The sequence below is a fragment of the Muscardinus avellanarius genome, assembly GCF_963383645.1.
Source record: "Muscardinus avellanarius genome assembly, chromosome: 14".
Lineage (NCBI taxonomy): Eukaryota > Metazoa > Chordata > Mammalia > Rodentia > Gliridae > Muscardinus > Muscardinus avellanarius.
In genome coordinates, this window is record NC_137800.1 from 2,192,335 (window position 1) to 2,212,752 (window position 20,418).

General features: G+C 39.3%; 1 protein-coding gene across 1 annotated transcript in view; it reads right to left on the bottom strand.

Annotated features, from left to right (window-relative positions):
- The window catches only part of CSMD1 (CUB and Sushi multiple domains 1), a gene marked incomplete at both ends in the record, with an annotated part of 1,592,168 nt that overhangs the window by 424,139 nt on the left and 1,147,611 nt on the right, over positions 1 to 20,418 (bottom strand). Inside the window, one exon of the mRNA XM_080710482.1 lies at positions 8,214 to 8,335. Coding sequence (XP_080566608.1) covers positions 8,214 to 8,335 — 122 coding nt within the window. The remainder of the gene's footprint in view (positions 1 to 8,213; positions 8,336 to 20,418) is intronic.

Genomic DNA, 20,418 nt, shown 5'->3' on the forward strand with positions numbered 1-20,418 from the left:
AGTGTACCTATGTACAGTGTGGCTAAATATATCAATCTTTTTAACATTTTCAAAGAATAAACTTTCTGGGTTTTTTGATATTTTTATCTTTTTGTTATTCATTTCATTCACTTCTGCTCTGATTTTAATTATCTTCTGCCTTGTACTAGACTTGGAATTAGTTTGTTCCTATTTTTCTGAGGTGTTTGAGCTGTGTCATTAGGTTGTTTTCTTGGTGACTTTTTATTTTATTTTAATGTGGGCACTTTCTAAAAACGACCTTCAAAGTGTCCCATAGATTTTGGTATGCTTAGTCTCTATTTTCTTTTTATTCTAGAATTTTTTGTATTTCTCCTCTCAACTATGATCCAGTCCTCATTCAAAATGTGTCATACAGTTTCCATGAAATTATGTAATTCCCTTCAAGCCTCCTGTTGATTTCTAATTTAATTCCATTATGATCTAAAAATGCAACATATTATATTACTTTTTAAAAATTTCTGGTACTTGCCTTGTGGCCCATAATATGTTCTATTTTGAAGAAGGTTCTATAAGCAGGTGAGAAGTATGTGTATTCAGTTGTTGGTTGGGGTACTGTGTATGTGTGTTAGGTCCAGTTAGTTTGTAATGATTTTAGGTCTGAAAGGCATTTACTCATCTTTTGTATGGAATATAGATCTAGTTTTGTGATGTTGTATTGAAATCTCCCAATACTATTGTATTTGGTTTATTTGAGACCTAATATCCAGAGTAGTTTGTTTTTTTTTTTTTTAAGTGGCTGTGCCAACATTTGGGGCATAAATGTTTAGTATAATTACCTTGTCTTATTGGATTGTTCCCTTTATTAGTAATAAATGACCTGCTTTGTCTTTTCTGATAAGTCTTTAGTGTCTGCTTTGTCGGATATGAGCATTGGGACCCCTGCATGTTTTTGGTACTCCTCTCCATGGCATAACTTCTTCCATTCTTTTTCTTTTATCATATGAATATTTTGACTGTAAGGTGAGTTTCTTGCAAACAACACACAATTGTTTTTTGTTCTGTAATCTTCATTGCCAGTCTATGCCTTTTATCTGTGCAGTTTCAACTTTTGACATTCAGTGGTATTAAGGAGAGATGAATTTACTTCCTGTAACTTTGAATCATATTTTCTGTTTTATACAGTATTGTTTCTCCTTCACTTAGTTTTCCATCTGGTGCAATTTGCTCCTTCTCTGGTTCTGGTGTTTACTTTTTTATTCTCTGTGTCTTATTTCTTCAAGTGTTTTATCTAATGGAAGCTTGATGATCATAAATTATTTAGTTTATGCTCATATTGGAAGTTTTTATTTATCTGTAAATCTTGAATGATATCTTTGCTGGGTATTGTAGTCTTGGTTGGAAGTTATTTTCCTTCAGGATTTGGACTACATCATACCAGTCCCTCCTCGATTTAATCACTTTGGTTGAAAAGTCAATAGTGAGTCATAGTCTTTGCCCCTAAATATCAAATGCTCTTTTATTCTAGAAGCATTTAAGACTATTTCCTTGGCTTTTATTTTATTTTTTAAATTTTTATTTATTTATTTTATTTATTTATTTTTGTGGGTCTGGGGATGGAACCCAGGGGCATTAGGCCTCCAAGCTACAGCCCCTGTCCTATTTTCTATTCTTTATTTTGAAACCAGGTCTCACTGAGTTGCAGAGGACCTCACAAAATAGCTGAGGCTGTCTGCGACCCACGATCCTCCAGTCTCAGCCTCCCAAATGCTGGGATTACAAATGTGCACCACCACGCCCAGCTGTCCTTGGCTTTTAAATTAGTCATTTTACTGCCTGGCATGGTGGCACACACTTGTAATACCCGCACTTGGGAAGCTGAGACAGGAGGGTTGCACAGTTTTGGAGCCAGCCTCAGCTACTTAGTAAGGCTCTCAGCAACTTAGTGAGACCCTGTTTCCAAATAAAATATAAATGTGTCTGGGAGTATAGTTCGGATGTAGAAAGCCTCTGGGTTCCACCCCCAGTACCACCAAAAATAAATAAATAAAAAAAATTTAAAAATAATAATCATTTTAACTACTATGTGGAATGGAGAATTTTCATTGATCTTGTCTTTTTAGTGCTCTGAATGCCTCCTTAATCTGATTGTTTAACTCTTTTTCTATGTTTCCGCAATTCTCTAATATTAGTTCTCTGAAAAGGTTTTTAATGCCTTTGGTGTGTGCTTCTAGGTGTTCTTCAATGCCTATTATCTGTAATTTATTTCGTTTCCTATTATTCCATATTTCTTGTATGTTCTGGTTGTATTTTTATAATGTCTTCTTTATATTGTTGATCATGTACTCAGTTTTGAATGAGCTTTTCCCAAGAGTGAGAGTCTATTTTCCATGTGGTCTAATCTGTCAGATGTAGTATCTATTGAAAAATTTAATTCATTTATTTTCTCATTCATTTCACTCAAAATCTCTTTTAATTTTTACTTAAGGCCACAATTGATCTATTAATATGTTCTTTCATTTTTATACACTTTTGCTGATTTCATTTCTGAAGCTTTTGGTCATATTGATAAACAAAATTCTGAATTCTCTTTCTGGCATTTCCTATAGCTCAGAATTGGTGTCTTCCCTTGTTGAGTTGTGGATTTTTTTTCTTGGTATTGACGGTGAAACCTAGGGCTTTTTACCTCTGGGCTATCCTTCCAGACGTATTTTATACTTTATTTGGAAATAGGATCTCACTAAGTTTCTGAGAGTCTCACTAAGTAGCTGAGACTGGCTTTGAACCTGTGTGATCATCCTGTCTCGCCTCCCAAGTGCTGGGATATCTAGTGTGCACCACCATGTCCGCTGAGTTGTGGATTTTTATTGTTTTCTCTGTTGGTCTTCATTCTCATGCTTTCAGAAATCTCATGCTTGTATGTCTGTTGTCCTACATCTCACTCTTACAGTTCTGAGAGACCAATAGCCCCCCTGAAACAATTCCCCCACTGTTACAGTCTTGACATCCCCTTTTATCTGTTTGAGAGTCTTATTTCTATTTTTTTTTATCCCTTTGCAATAAGGCATATGCTGGAGGGTATATATTTTTCTCAACAAATCTGTCTCATATAATCAGAATTTTGAGTTTATCCCCCTGAACCTTTTTAACAAGATATAGTTCTTAGTCAAAGCAGGGAAATAGGAACCTCTGATTGGCTGCAGGCCACCGTGCTCTCTAGGCCCACACTCAGCAGGAATCAGATATTATGATGCTCCATTAAGAGACTGAAGCTTGCTAGTAGGGATTTAATGTCCAACAGGCACCATAGTTACTCTGCTGTTTTTGATCCCATGAAATACTGCTGAGCAGTGATCTCTAGCCTCTGTGACCAGTTGGCCTAAGCTCAGCAAGCCTAGAAATTACTATGTTCTGAACTTGTGGCCCAGCTGGGTGAACTTTGATGGCTCAAGGATACCCCTGCTTACCTGCTGGCTGTGACTATATGGAGTACTGTCAGTGATTGGAATATGTCCGTCACAAACTGCTGGTGGAGAGAGTCTTGTGTTCCCAGCCTGTAGCTGTGCTCATGTGATCCCTCTGGTCACTGTCCTCCCTGCATTCAGGGCCAGGTTCTAGCAAAGAATATTGTACTGTTCTGAGCCTGGGGCTTGGGTAGCTCAGTTATCTAGTCCCGGGAACACTGCTCCTCCTCTGGGCAGCTGAGATCACATGAGAGGTAGTTGGCCTTCAGTCTTGCTGTTGTGATGCTGATGGACACAAGTATGTAGCCTTCTGAGCCTGCAGCATGGTTGGCTGGGTTATTTCACCCCATAGATACAACTGCTGGAAGGCCTGTGGTGATTGCTGGAGACCCTGTATGGCCTGGCAGATTGACAACCCTAGGTCCCACCTGTCCAAATCCCCCTAAGGGCTGTTTGCTAATTCATATTTCTGTGCCATCTGACTTTATTCCCCTCCCCCACCTCTGCAGAGATGATCTGCAAACTCATACACTCTGAATCTGTTCATTGCCACTCAAGTATCCAAAACAGCACAGGCTCCCACTGGGACAGTTTGTCAATCACTGTCTTGACAAGTGACACTCAGGTCCCTACAGGAAGAGACAAGTTCAGGTGCAGTCATTAGAGTCTCTGCAAGAAGGTTCTGTAGGTTCTTGGTCCTATCCTGCTACAGCCACAAGATTGTTCTGAGCAGTCTAGCTGCGTTGTCCTTGGAGTTGCATTTCCATTCCAAGGATGATGGCAAGAAAAAATGTCTATACCTGTTCAGTAAGATTCCATTTTCTGTTCTTTTGTATTTTGTAGCTAGCAGACCAGGTCAAATATAGACAATAAGAGATAGATATTCCTTTCTACAACCATCATGTAGGCTCCAGCCAGGGTTACTGTCTGGGAACTTTATGTAACTCTTCTTCTCTCTATCCTCAGTCTGTAATATACCTTCATCCTCGATACTTTATCATGAAACCCGCTTATTTGGAATGTCTCCCAAGGAATCAAATTAAGCCTAATTACACTTAATGGCAATGACTGGTGCTTAATTTGGATGGTAATTCTTCTTAATTGAGATGCCTTCAGGTGTCTAAGTGCTATGCTCAAGTGCTGATGTGTGCGAGCACGTGGCCTCCTGGGCTGGAAGACTCGGCTCCCCCTCCGTACAGTCCTGCAGAATAAATGAGGGAGGCAGACGGCCTTGGAGCACCACACAGCACAAGGTCCTTGAGACTGAACATGCTAGATATTAAGTGTTCAGAAGTTTAACTTGATGATTATTTAGTGTTCAGGATCAAGACATTTAAATGCCATCTTCTAAAAGTTACAGGTAAAAGAGAGAAGTGAAACTTGTAAAGTAAGAAAAGCACAACCCTCAGACTTCACAGACCTATTATTTGCATTTTATGCTCTGGACAAGTTGGGAAATCAATTCTGAGTTGCTGACAAATACACATCTGTGGTTTGAACTGATCATAGTCCACTAAAATCTAGTAAAAGATGAAGGGAATATAATTTGAAACATAGAAAACAAAGATTAATCTAGTGGTCACTGGAGCTTCTTTTTTCCCAATCAAATTTTTTGGGCTCTACAGACATCTCTATCCTTATGAAATAAACATTTGTTTTAGCAGCCTTAGTGGTAAATACGTATAATCCTACTACTTGGGAAAGTTGGAGGCCAGCCTGGGAAACTTAAGAAGACTCTTTATTAAAATTAAATACATAAATAAATAAGGCTAATTGTGTAGCTCACAAACAAACTGCCCCTGGGTTCTATCCTCAATACCAAAATAAAATAAATTTGTTTCTATTTAGAATATATTTACTGTTAGTTCAACATTAGTACATACAAAAAATCATTTCAATATGTTTCCCTTAAAATGTCTCCATTAAAACTTTTGAACTTTGCTAAATTTCCAAAGTTATGTGATTATGATATAACATGCTAGAGATAAAATAGCATATTCCAAATTTTAAAAAGATATGTGGATATCAAAATTAATATATACTATTATACACCAGTAACTTAATAGGTATTTCAAATTTAGTTTTAAATAAAGCTGTGTGTGTGTGTGTGTGTGTGTGTGTGTGTGTGTGTGTGTGTGTGTGTTACTGGAGATTGATTCCAGGGCATTCTATCCTCTGAGCTACATCCCCCAGGTTTCTTTTTCTTTTCTTTTCTTTTCTTTTCTTTTCTTTTCTTTTCTTCTTGAATCAGGGTCTTACTTGATTTCTGGGAGACTTGATACTTGCTTAGGCTGATCTAAAACTTGAGATTCTCCTGTCTCAGCCTCTCAAGAACTGGGATTCCGATCATGCCCCACTATGCCCAGATCATAGCTCCTCTTTTTAGTAGATAAATAAGTGAGCTTTGTACCAGAGAATATTTTTTTTCTATTTTTTAGGTGAAACTATCATATATTTATATATTTATTTTACAGAAAAAAAATCTATCCTAATATGGAATATGGACTCTAGGTACCCAAAATGATCTTGAAAAAGAACAAAGCTAGAAGATATATATTTTCTGATTTCAAACCATATAAAGCTACAATAATTGAAACAGTGTAGTACTATTCTAAAGGCAGATATATAAACCCTTGGAGTTAAATAAAAGCCTAGAGCTAAATTCTTCCCTATATTGTCAAGTTATTTTTGACAAGGTTTCCACGAACATTTGATAGTTTCACCTAAAAAATAGAAAAAAAAATATTCTCTGGTAAGAAAGAAAGCAAAAAGAAATATTGAAATGTTATCTTTAAGTCATCAAAAGCTTGGTATCAGACAAATGAAACCGTTATGTGAGATTATCATTTTTAATTTTAGATAAATTGCCCTAATACTAGATGTCAACTACTAAGCCAAGCATGGGAGGGAGGGATTGGGAGAGAATGGGGTGGGGATTGGGTGGGGGCTGACTGGGAAAAGTGTGCATGTATGTCTATAAAAGTATGTATCCTACTATGATGTATGAATACAGTGCACCAATAAAAAGTAAAAAATAAAAAAAAAGATTCTTCCAAGAAAAAAAAATTCAAAATCTGAGATAATTTCAAACACAGTCAACTGGAGTTTTCTTTGTTGTCATTTATGAAAATAAATTATTTGGAAATGATTGGGAAAAAAATGAAGAAAAAAAATAAATAAAAACTCTTTTTTTAATAAAAAAAATAAGTGAGCTTTGTAAAGAGTTAACAGGTTCTTGATTTTTTATCCCATGCTTGCTTATGTTACTACTTTCAGTACTTAAACTAGAAGATAATACTTACACATGCGCTGACTTATTTTTTTCAAAGGAATATTCTCTTATTCCCTTTTAATAGATGAGGAATTGGAGACTCAAAGAATGTGTTTAACTTCCCCAAATTTACAGAGCTGGTGAGTGATGGGACTGAGAACAGGGGAAAGGGTGGGATTTGGGTAAGAGTTTGAGTAAGTTCTTGAGCGGCACACAGAAGGCTTACAAGGTTTTCAGTGGTGTGACTGATATCTAAGGGAGCAACACAGCCCTAGTGCCCTGCGAAGGAGCAAAGAAGCCTGGAGCTCTGGCCCTGGTGGCAGCAGCCGGCCATGGCTCTCAGTGAGGAAGACAGCCCACATGCCTGGGCTTTTGCCCATTTCTGCTTATTAAACCTGGCATTTTCACATAGGTAAGATCCAAGATGCTAAGACTGAGGCAAGCAAATGGAACCCAGAGAAATCTGGTGAGAACCTTAATAGCCATCAAAGCTATCCTGCCTGGAGCAGTTGGGTGGCTCCGGAGAAACTGTGCGGACAAACAGTCACTACAGTGCAGAGACCCAGAGGCCACAGGTTCCACAAGCCTCTAATCCGAAGTCACTCAAAAAGCTGGGAAACAGTGTGGCCTTAGTGAACTTGCTATGGCTGTAAATGGATTCTTTTCACATTGCTTAGCCTAATTCATTTATGTGAAATTCATTCTCAGAGTGATTTTCCTGTCTAGTCTTGAGTCAAACCCATATTTACGCCCCCGCCTCAATTTCTTCTATCATGACAGCCATCCCCATTGAACGCAGAGAGTCCATTTTACAGTGACAGAAACACAGTCATGAATGCACTCTCTTGGCCTATTATTGAGTCATAATCACAGAATCACAAGCCAAAACTTGTAGAGAAATAACAGGATTTCACTGCCGTTTATGACCTCGGGGAGCCTGCATCTACTCACCATTATCTAACATTAGTAACTGGGGAAAGAGCAGAGGCGTGTTCTTTTTTAGGACGGTATAGATATTATCATGAGGGGGAGGACAAGAAGATGATTGAGAAATAGGAACGGGAGGGGATTCTTGTGCCTCTGGGTGCAGGGGAGCATTGCTAATGAGGAACACCGTGCAGACTGTGGGTAGAATGAAGCATCTGCCATAGCACATGTGTCTGAGGTGAGAGGATGTTCCCTGTCGCAGAAGCGCAGGGAAGCACAAAAGAGTTGCCCAGGCCCATCCCCATGTCCATCAGAAGAGTTGCCCAGGCCCATCCCCATGTCCATCAGAAGAGTTGCCCAGGCCCATCCCTATGTCCATCAGAAGAGTTGCCCAGGCCCATCCCCATGTCCATCAGGACTCACCCACTCTCTCTGAGCAACCCAGAATGTTTTCCAGTGCTGTAGGTATGTGGACACAGAAAAGTCATGAAGCCTCTTAATCTAGCAGTACAAGGTGAGGACATTTGTTCCCCACTGTCACACTTGGCAGGTCAGGTGTCCCGCGGTAGGTCAGTGGGCTGAGAGGAGCCTACCTTGTCTGGGTCGGTTGTGGTGATCACCCACACGCAATGTGCATTGTCTTCGTACTGCACAGGGTAGTTGGGGGATGTGATGATCCCACTGGGCCCTCGCAGGTTCGATCCACACGTCCTGGCTGGAAACAGATGAACAGTGTTATTCTTTACAGCATTTAGTTAGTGTGAAAAAGACCTGTCCCCACGAAAGTTCAACTTTACTTCTAACGGGTCATGATAAAGATGGTTCAAGAACTTGGGTTGGCATGGAGATTTTGCTCAGCCCTCAAGATCCTTGGTTTGTTACCCAGTGTGCACTAGAACACTTCGTAATATATTTGCAAAGTTACTACTTCTGATGGGATGATCTTCTTGAAGATGACACCATGGATAATCTCAATGTCTTAATTGATCCACACCAAGCCCTTTTCTAGCTCTGGAACCATATACACTTGATTGTGCATTCAGAGCTCATGTACACATTGGTCTACACATGGATGCAAGAAAATCCCATTTAAGGGACAGAACAGCGGGGTTTGGGGAGGCAAGGTCGTCTCCAGGAAGCCTCACAACTGTGAACTCTCACAGGAAACCCTGGAGCCCCGGAAGCTTGGTTCTGCAAGGCTTAAATTGGGGGGGGGCAGATCAGACATCATCTAGAGGCTCTTTCAAGCTGTAGATTCTGTCCTACAAAAACTATGCCAGTTTCTTTATTGTACGATGCAAAGAGAAAGTAAAAATATTATTGAAAGTTAAAAGAGGGAAAATAGAAAAAGTGAGTCTGAAAGCAAAAGGAGAATATTGTTCTTCTCCTCATCTTAAAGCTGAAAGGTAGACCAAGTGGAGCACAAGAGTTGCATAACCAATAAAGTGACTCAGCTTGGGACTGAGGCTAGTGCAGTGGCCCTTTACTTTTAGAAAGTTGTTTTTCCCCAAAATCAATAGACAAACTTTGGAAATACAATGTCAGACTGGCTTCTAGTCTTCACATTCATAATTTAAACTAGGATTGCAGAAATGAACAGAAATTACTGATTGCACAAAGAGAACTCAGGAGAAGCCCTGTGCTTTCCCTAACATCAGGATCACAGAATCTGGTCTACCAGATGGAGGGCTAATCATAATCATAGATGTCGGTTTCTTCTTCCTGGTGGCTGAGCACCTACTCAGATCATCAATTTTTCTAGAAGACTCGGGTTTCAGAGGAAGAACCAGGGTCCCTAACTCTGAAGGGCTGGCTTGGGCTTAGGAGCCACTGTTTGATCCAGCCTTTCCTATCTGCTCTCAGAACATACATACCACTCTTCCACTTATATTAACATAAAATAATTCAAACTATTCCTCCCCTAATAGCATGTCCTTTTGTAATCATTAATCTATCAGCTTAATACTTATTTGCTTAATATTTTCAGGTTTTCCTAAGTATCCTCAGGACCCATACCCTATGCACCAACCTTCAGAAGTAAAATGGGACAGGACCACCTGAGACAACTTCTCAGTTGCTCAGGACTCACTATAGAAACAATCAGCTAAAAATTGGCCTACTATACATCAATAATTATGATACAGTTGACTTTTAAGATATCAGCATTTGCTGTCCAATGGAACCACATTGCTTAAATAAAAAGTGATAAAAGGCTGGGCGTGGTGGTGCACGCTTGTAATCCCTGCACCTGGGAGGCGGAGACAGGAGGATCGCGCAGGTTAGAAGCCAGCCTCGCTGGCTTAAGAGACCCTGCTTCCAAATAAAAATATAAAAACTAGGTCTGGGAGTGTATCCTGGAGGTAGAAGGGTTTCCAGGAACCCCAGTACCACCAAAAAAAAAAAAGTTATAAAAGGCATTTTTTCAAAACCTACTGGGTATAACCTAACTCTGAAGGTGTCCTGGCAGAGGGCTTCATCCCACCTGAACCCTCCTGCATATGAATGAATCTTTTCTCTCTATCTGATGTAATTTAAGAACATTTTTCTCAGAGAGGATACTGAATTTTAGATTTGAAATTTGCCTGAAGCATTCTCATATGAACACTATTAATTAAAAACATCTTTGACGGAAAGTTACCACTGATACAACTGCATCATAATGCCCTGGTGTTACATTTTAATACTTTGTTACATTTCATAATTAATAGCTTCCATAAACACACTATTGTGATACTTAATAAATATTTGTCAATTTCATTATGAGTCAGTATAACCAATTTGCAGCTCCAGGCATTTCAAACATTGTGGAAATTCAGACAGTGGGAAACTATGTTGCTGCCTTCCTGGCACTGACTCTGATCCCAGTTGGTCCCATGGGGGCAAGGGCACCAGATGTGACAGCCATCACTAGCCTTCGATCCCAGGGTCCTGTCTTAAAGCTTGACCTCTTGATTAATTAAAGCAGGTTTCCAGCATTTAAAAAAAAAAATCTCTTCGATTTCTTGAAGAATTCTTATTTCTAGTGATTAAATTTTTTGAGTAAGCTGTTAGTAGACTAGATGCAGGTAACAAGCCCATGCCCACACTTTGAAGCACCTGTGGCTCTGCACGTTACATGGGCAAGGTATTGATTTATTATTTTTTTTTTTTCTGAGAGATTCTTCACCAAAGGTTGTTAAATTAATCCATGAAAAATATTTTTCCACTTTTTTCTCTTGGAAATACATCTCTATCTTTGCAAACAAATGTCAACAACTGATTGCATTTATCCTTTTTTAGCCCACATTTTAATTGAACTACCAAAACAACCATCTAAAATAAAGTGCGTGGGAATAGTTAAGGCTAAGATATTTGTCTTGTTCATTTGTATAACCTTGGTATTTAGAGAATTTCCCAGCAATCGATGGTTTGCTTAATAAATATGTGTTGTATCTTTTGAATATGTGTGAGAATATTGAGCCATATGATCTACCTCAAATTACTTAATTTTAAGCCTCCTACTTAGTAAATTCTTGAAAATTTTATTGTATATGTCTTTGTGATTTTTTGTTTTGTTTTCCAGTACTGGTTATTAAACACAGAGATTTTATTTTCCTCTGAAAAAAACTCCTATTTTTTTGCTCATTACTTTGAAACAGGGGCTCACTAATCACTAAGTAGCTGAGGCTGGCCATGGACCTGCAATCTTCCTGTCTCTGCCTCCCAAGTGCTGGGATTGTAAGCATAGGCCACCATGCCCACCTGGCTCATCTTTGTGGTTATAAAGCTTTCCCAGCCTTGTGACCTGCTTCTTCACCACCTGAAGATCCTCCCTTCTTCCTGCTCATGACAATTCCTGAGTTGTAGCATTCTGGGAGAAAGATGGCACTAACGGGGAGCTTCTCAGTTTCTTCATTGGCTACTATTCCAAGGTCAACCCTCAGTTTCTTCATTGGCTACTATTCCAAGGTCAACCCTGCATGTTTAGAATCTTTATCAAACATTAGCAATGTGCCTTTAAACAGCACGACTCCTAGCAGCTACTATCCAAAGGGTCCTGTTCAGAGCGCCCAGGGTCTCTAGCTCTCCAGCAACCACTCTGTAACCTGGGCTTTCCTTTCTGCTTTCCCTGGGTCTGCCACAGGAAGTGTTATATTAATACCTCTCAATTTTAGAGTACAGAGAGAGGAACCAACCCACCTTTCTTCCTTTACCATACTCTGCTTCTTCTTATTAGCTTCAAGCTCTGACATGCTTTTCAGGCCTTTCATATGTAAACATTTTAAAAATTCAATATGTACGAAGAAAAGGAGCTTGAGAAGAGAAAAGTGTATATCCAGAGAGATAAGAGAAGGAGTGAGGTTGAGAGCCCCGTTGAAAGGGCCCTTGAGTGGGTATCTGTGAGTCAAGGACACCACGGAGCCGGCCTACGGTCCTTCCTGGGCCACTTCTGGTGAGAACAGCAAGGGAGAGACCTGCTGCCCAACAGGGCAGTGAGTGAGCACCAGGGGCTCCAGCCCACACTGGACTTCCAGAAGATGGACAGGGGCCGCATCCACCTGCCCACTGACACCTGTGTCGTCTTCCTGGCATGCTTCTGCTCTGCCCGAATAGGACTTCGATGGATTCCACCTGCTTCTCACCCTGAGCTAAGACTGGACGGCAGCGCTTCTCAGCACAGAGCTGAGAGAAGCTTGTCCAGATGGGGACTGGGCAATTGACAGGGTCCTTAGAGGAGGGGAGCCTCTTACCTTGCTTCTATAGCAAACAGGCATTAAGACAGGCCACAGAATATTTAAATGAGCAGCATAAGGAATCATTCTAGTGTCAAGAAAACTTAAGGACATGCCCCAATCTTAGTTTCGCTTCACTGAAAGGCATGCATGCAAGTGTATACACACTAAGGAGGAATGTTGCTTTTTACTCCCATTGCCAAAAATCCTTGGCTCTTGTCAAAATGTTCTTTGAAATATAGCATCTAATCTAGAATAATGTCCACTTCCATATTTAATAAATGTCCTTGGATAATCACCATGACCTAACCTATAATTGATGTTACTTCTTTGACAGTTTTCTAAGCTTATAAACACAAATTTCACCTGCATCTTAAATGTGTTCCAGCTAAACTTAGGATTTGTCTAGTGAAATGTTGGAAACCTAATACATCAAGAGGGAAAATAGAGAGAAAGATAAAATCTGGTCAATTTCCAATGCCTACTGATGCCATGTCTCCATTTAACCAATATGCTTTAAGTACTAAATACATTTTTATATGACTTTTCTCATTTAATAAATTACTTATATATTCAAGTTCAGTTCCAGAAAAAAATTTTTTTTGGTTCTAGAGTAAATTTTTCATTACTCACATTAGTTGAAGGAAGAAATATTCTAATCAACCAAATTAAAATTAGTACAATATCAGGACTCAGATTTGAAGCTTTCTTTCAAGAAAATTAAAAAGTATATTGAATAGTATTAGTATATTTTTTGTGTGTGCTTAGAAAAATAATCTCTTTTTGTCAGCCACAAATATTATTTTTATATATAGACTGTCAATGAAAGCAGAGGCAGACGGTAGGCTGGGGAGGCTGAAAGACTCATTTTGGCATTCTACTTTAGCTCTGGGTATGGCCTACACACTTAGATGTCCCACCTTAAATTACTTGATTTGAAGCCTCTTTGCCATTTAATTAATGTACCAACCATAACTACACCTATGAATGCCGTGAGAAGTGAAGGGAAGAACCCAGGTGCAGCACCCAGCTCGAGCCCCGGTGCTCACGTCCACGCCACGTGCTGACTACACGTTGGGTGCTGAGGACACACAGAGAGAATCCAACTAACTTCCTGGCCTCAGTCAGGAAACTGACCAATAAACCCAGCAATAGTCATGTCAGGAGGAAACACCAGCAGGGAGCCCAGCGTGGCCGGCCACCAGGGCGTTGGGTACAGGAGGAGTGGACGGTGAGATCTCATGGAGGTGTGGGCCAGCCAGCCACGTGGGAAGCACACCAGGGAGCCCTGCACAGCCTCAGGACCGTCCTCAGACCAACAAGGTAATTGTGTCCAGGTTATCCCATGGACATAGAAGACAAAAGTATTGTAAAATATAAAAGTGTACTTAATGGCCTAGTAAAAAGAAGATGGGAAAATATTTTCTTCCAATTGACCTTTAAGTAAAAGGTACAAAGCTCAGGAATGTTGAAAAAGTACTAGAAAATTTCTCTAAATTTGCTGGAATTTTAAATGTTATTTTTCTGTACGTTCCTTTAAATTACGAGATAATAACCACCTGGTCGGATAGACAGTATACAAATGATGGCTCTAATCCCAACACTAGAGCTGTAATGTGATAGAAAGAATCATCTTTCAGGTGTAAATAATCTTCTCATTATTATTTAAAAGGTCATTCCTGCATGGACAGAAATGCTAGGTAAAAAAGAAGAAACTGTAAAATCTCTTAGTATGTGACAAGTTAGTAAGTTAAAGGCAATCCCTAGCTAACCAAACCTGAAGGCCTAAGGTAATAATAACTCTAAGCTGTGACCTTTGCTGTCTCTGATTGCATTTGTGTAACTATGGTTACAACTGGACTCGACAGTCCACTGACTCTACCTGCTCCTTCAGCTGAGGGCCACTCAGAATTCTGAGCAGATGGAAGCACATTAGCAAGAAAGTATATTCTGGATATAAATCTCCCTTAAATGCCAATGAAATGAAATTCCAGCCTAAACAATTTACTGGAGAAACAGAAGGATATTCTCTTCCTATCTTTTTGTTTGCTTATTTTCAAACCTTATTGCTGGTTCAGGATCCCTATGCAGTTTTAAAGAGCTCCTAATGTTTTACCCTAACAAAAAACAAAAACATAAACAAAAAATATATTGTTCACATCCATAAGTGAAGTGAGCATCATTCCAAGCAAAATTACTGGTCTAGTTACTGAGCTCTCTCAACATCTGTCTATTTGGTAACAGAATAAAAAAAGGTAATGTGCCTCAGCCCTCAAAGCTAATTAGCTAATGTATGCACTGGCTCAGGACACAGATGTCTACGTGGGAGGGCTCCTTCAGAGTCACTGTGATTTATCAAGTGCTTCCATCAGGCATCTCTGTGTAGAGAAGACTCCATAATTACTTAAGAGTTAGAGACCCTTTGAGCAGATGGGGACCTGGCATCTCAGGCCTCTCGTGACCCGAGCTCATATTCATAGCTCAGAGTTTTCAACATCCACAGCAGAGGCACTTTGCTGTTCTGATAGATGCCTGACTGGGGAATACATGGCTGGAAGGTTAGATGCAAGGGTCCCTTTAATGGCTAACTACAGATGAGGAAAATCCAAACATGGTGTACCAGTGTGTTCCATGCTATTTAATATAGCAGAAGCCAAGTGCCGGGAGTGGTAAATGCACTAGGAAAATTGATCTTGAAACCTATCAATAGCTAAGTAAATACCCCACAATCTGTTCTGAAGCACTGTTTGAAAGTGTCACAGTATCTAGCTCCCTGTGTAGTTTACATATGTAAAGATAGCCTTGTGTAGATGTAAACCCTCTGCTTTTGGAAGCTCTTCGAGATGGACGAGGCAGTCATGAGAAGCTATTAGGCACAGTATTACCAGGAGGCTCTAAGGACAGCCTCCAGGTGTCTAAACGTGCTTAACAAACTCCCAGGGATTTTAAAGAGAAAGATGCAGGCCAGAACCCAGAGGGTGGCTCAGTGAGCTCCTTTCCCCTCCTCAGTCCTCGAGAGTGTCGAGCTATATGTCTAGAGCTGTCTTGCCCCATATGGTAGCACTGACCATGTGTCACCACCGAGCAGGTGAAAGTGGCTGGTCTGAGAAGAGACAGGCAACAAGTGTAAAATACACCAAGTCTCCTTTACAGCACATAAAAAATAAACAACTTGAGGCCTCATGAGCTGCGTACGTGCTGTATGCCAGAACAACACTATTTTGGATATCTGGGCTAAATAAAAGGTTAGTCTGACTACTCGGTGTCTTAAAATGACATATGTCACTTTCATTAGAGATGGTGTCACTGAGGGTCCAGTTGGCAAGGCCAAAGCACATCCCCCAGAGTTGATTTTCTAGTATGCTTTTTGGGGATGGGAAGTATAGTTCTGCTGGTTATTCAGTGAGACACTAATGCTGGTCTTCCTGGGAAGGGATTCTGCAGCCGTAGCTTAACTCCCTCATCCACTGGCTTTAGGGAGATTGTCCTCAGCAGCCTTTGCTTACTTAGTTGCGTTGTCTTCAAGCAGAGCTTAGGCCTTCCTCCAGAGAGCATCTCCTGCCTGTAGATGCTGCCATGCCAGAGTCCAGCCTGGTCATGCCCCTTCCTCCCTGAGAAGCATCCTGCCAACCAAGTGAGCCTATTTTGAGTGGAGCCCTTTCATATGTTTCCACCCTACTGGTGTTCTTCTCTGCTTGAATACAACCTGCAGGGTCCTGTGTGTGGACATACAGGGTTGAGGGAACAAGTGTGGGGCTGAGTCAGTGCAGGTGGGTGTTCTGAGGAGCAGGATGGGAGAACCTGGTTTTCCTCAAACACACTGTTTAAAAGGACCTTGTATTTAAGGAGACCACAAGTGAGAGCTCAAAGGGAGTTAAGAGATATAGAGACATGCTCACAAATAGCAAACATTGTGGCAGTCCCTTATGTGTTCTTTATTAAGAGGGAAGTCAAGCTTAAGAGAGAAATAGATATATAGCTAAGGAGGTTTCCAAGGTATCCCTTGGTTTCTTCTAGTTGCTTTAGTAAAATATGAGAAAAAGGGAGAAAGAGGATGACAGAGAGAGAGAGAGAGAGAGAGAGAGAGAGAGAGAGAGAGAAGAAGAAAAAGGGGAGGAAGAGAAGCAAGAAGAAGAAGAAGAAGAAGAAGAAGAAGAAGAAGAAGAAGAAGAAGAAGAAGAAGAAGAAGAAGAAGAAGAAGAACAACAACAACAACAACAACAACAACAACAACAACAACAACGAAGACAACGAGAACGAGAACAACAAGAATAGGAGGAGGAAAATGAGACATCCCAATCAATACAGGATATCTATCCAAAGACAATGATATGTGTAACCTGATTTAAACATGTACACATGTACTGAAATACCAAATGTCATCATATTAAGTATATTTTCTATTACTAAAAATAAACTTAAATTATAAAATATATTCCAACCCTGATTCTGAGAGTAAGTGCTGGATTGGGAGAAACTTGATCTTTAGCTTTGATAGAGCAGGCCTTCTCTGGGAGGTAAACTCCTCAGAGTATTTGAGGTCATGTCAGGTTATAAGCTGAGAAAGGATACTGCAAAAAGTTTGAATTCATGATGGTACTCAGGGAAGAAAAAAATGTTATGTATCTGCATACAAAAACCAAATAATAGGTTTAAAAAAGTATCTTCTTTATGTTACTCTAAAGTGTCAATTTAAAACAATAGCAAAGAGAACAGTCAAGAGTCTGAGAAGAGAGCCTACAGCATGGGAGGATATCTTTGCTAGATACTTCTCTGATCAAGGACTAATATTCAGAATACTAAAGAAAATTAAAAATACTTGACACTAAAAATGCAACCCAATCAAAAAAGGGTAATTGAACTTAATAGACACTTCTCAAAAGACCAAATACAAAGGACCAACAAATGTATAAAAAAATTCAACATCATTAGCAATTAAGGAAATGCAAATCAAAACTGCAGTAAGATTTCATCTAACCACAAATAAAATTGCAATCATAAAGAAAACAAACAGTACTGAATGCTGATGTGGATTTGGATAAATAGGAACTCATGCATTTTTAGTAGGGTTGTAAATAGTACAACTATGGAGATCAGTATGGAGAGCCTACAAAAGACTAGGAATGGAACTGCCATGATCTAGCTAAACCACTCTTCAGAATCTTTACAAAGTGAGTCAGAATACCATAGCATCCATGCATATTCATGGTTAGGGCAGCACAATTCCCAACAGCCAAATTATGAAACCAGCCTGGGTGTCAATGAATGAATGAATAAAGAAAATATTTTACTCCATCATGAAAAGTAAAATTATGCAATTTTCAGGAAAAAAAGGTAAATTTTTTGTTTTAAATATATTTATATTAAAATTAGTGTTATTTTATCTAAAGTTCAAATTTAAGTGGCCATTTCTTTTTAAATTTATTTTTTATTGAAAGTAAATGTTAAACATTTAATCTGTATTTGGTGCCCTCTCCCTCCCCCCTCGTTTTCCCTTCCCCTCTCCCAACAAGCAGTACCCAGGCTAAACTTGCTATATTCGTACTTTTACGCCTATTTGGAAGTAGCCTCTCATCAATCAAGTTCAGCCTCCTTCCTCTCTTAGCTTTCCATTCAAACTTTGCTGAGATTTCCCTTAAATATCTGGAGTCCCTCTGGTATCCCTATGTTCACTAGTTTGGGGATATTAGAGGAAACATATGTCCCTTCTCTTTCTGTGTTTGGCTGATCTCACTTAACATAATGCTTTCTGGCACTTTCCATCTTCTTGCAAATGACGTGATTTTGTTCTTCTTTACAGCTGAATAGAATTCCATTGTGTCTATTTCCCAAAGTTTTGCTATCCATTCATCTGTTGATGGAGATCTGGGTTGTTTCCATATTTTGACTATTACAAATTGTGCTGCTATGAACATCGGTATGCATATGTTGCTGTAGTTCTCTGTTTTCAACCCCTTTGGAAAAATACCCAGGAGTGGTAGAGCTGGATCATATGGTAGATCTATTTTCAGTTTTCTAAGGAATCTCCACACAGATCTCCATAGCAGGTGAACTAGTTTGCACTACCACCAACAATGTAAAAGAGTTCCTCTTTCCCCACATCCTCACCAGCATTTGTTGTTACTACTTGATTTCTTTATGCTTGCCAATCTGACTGGGGTTAGATGGAATCTCAGTGTAGCTTTGATTTGCATCTCCCTGATGGCTAATGATGTAGAACATCTTTTCATGAATCTATTGGTCATTTGTATCTCTTCTTTTGTAAAGTGTCTATTCAATTTGATTGCCCATTTCTTGATTGGGTTGTTTGTTTTGCTAGTGTAGAGTCTTTTCAGCTCTTTGTAAATTCTGGATATTAGCCCCCTATCAGAATGGTGGCTGGTAAAGATCCTTTCCCATTCTGTAGGCTTCCTCTTTAGGTTCTTGATGGTTTCCTTTGATGGGAAGAAGCTTTTTAGTTTGATGTTATCCAACTTGTTGATTCTTGCTTTAATTTCCTGAGCTTTGGAGGTTTTGTTGAGAAAGTTACTGCCTGTGCCAATATGTTGTAGTGTTGAGCCTATGTTCTCCTCTAATAACTTCACAGGAAACTTTTCAGGAAAAAGGGTAATTTTTTAAAATGAGAACATTGTGCTGAGATTAGCCAGTCTCAGAAATTCAAGAGTTGTATGTTTTATCTCATATGTGGAAAGCTAGAGAGAAATTAGGAAACACAAGGGATTTCTGATAAGTGAGAGAGACCAGTAGAACAGTGGAAGGGGGCGGGATGAAGGGGATGGTGAGGGAAAAAGGAGACTCCATGAAGGAAACGGTTCAAATAATGCTATGTCTATGTATGAAGGCAACACGTCTAATCTCACCAACATATATGCAGTGGTGGGGAGTGAGGTGGGATGTGGAGGGGAACACATCACGTGTTCTTTGCATGAATGTTTTTATCACTTTAAAACTAGTTTTGCCAACACCATTTGTTGAAGAGGTTATCTTTTGTCCAGTGTATGTTTTGGCTCCTCTGTCAAAAATCAATTGTCTGTAAGTGTGTAGATATGTTTCTGAGGCTTCTAATCTGCTCCATTGTTCTATGTGTCTGTTTTTGCGCCAGTAACATGCTGTTTTTATTACTGTGGCTTTGTAGTATATTTTGAACTCAGGCATTGTGATTCTTCCTGCATAGCTTTTGTTGCTGAGAAGTACTTTGACTATTCTGGGTTTTTTGTTGTACCAAATGAATTTAAGGACTGATTTTGCTATGTCTGTGAGGAGTGACCCTGCTTATTTAATGGGTATTACGTTGAATCTATAGATTACTTTTGGAAGTATGTTCATTTTGATAATATTTATTCTGTCTATGAACATGGGATATCTTTTCCTCTTCTAACATCTTTAATTTCTTTTTTCAATGTTTTATAATTTTAGAGGTCTCTTACCTCCTTGGTTAAGTTTATTCCTAAGTACTTTTTTTGTGGAATATTCTGAGTGGAAATGTTTTCTAGATTTCTTTTTCAGTGTATTTATGGTTGGTATACAGAAAAGATTCTAATTTTTAAGATTGATTTAATATACAGAACACTTTGCTAAATTTATTGACTCATTATCAATTAGAATTAAAGTTCACCAATAAAAATAAAGTTAACAAAATAGAAAGCACATATTTTCTATGTATGCAATTTGGGATGTTTAAAATAATGAGGCATATTTATAGTATAAAAGAGCAAGAAAACTATAAAAGAATAAAATGACTACATTTTTTAGTAGAAATAAAATATCTGTGACCAAGTGCTTATTTGTGACTGGTAATCTTGACTATCATCATCGTTTGTTGGGAACATGAACTTTGGTACAAATCCTTTAAGAACTAAGCCTTCTTGCATTAGAAAGTGGCCAAAGAAGTCTAATAATAAAAAAAAAAACAGAATTGACTTTGGCTGTGTCTACCACCATGCACATGCTATTGCACTGAGATTATGGCTTTTCTGCCTCTGTCTGACAGGAAACAGCCAGCTGCCAACTGACCCGCACCCCTGTGCAGCTCATGCTTCAAAGTTGTGTTCCCTAGGATACACATGCCCCTGTGGTCTGGGGAAAA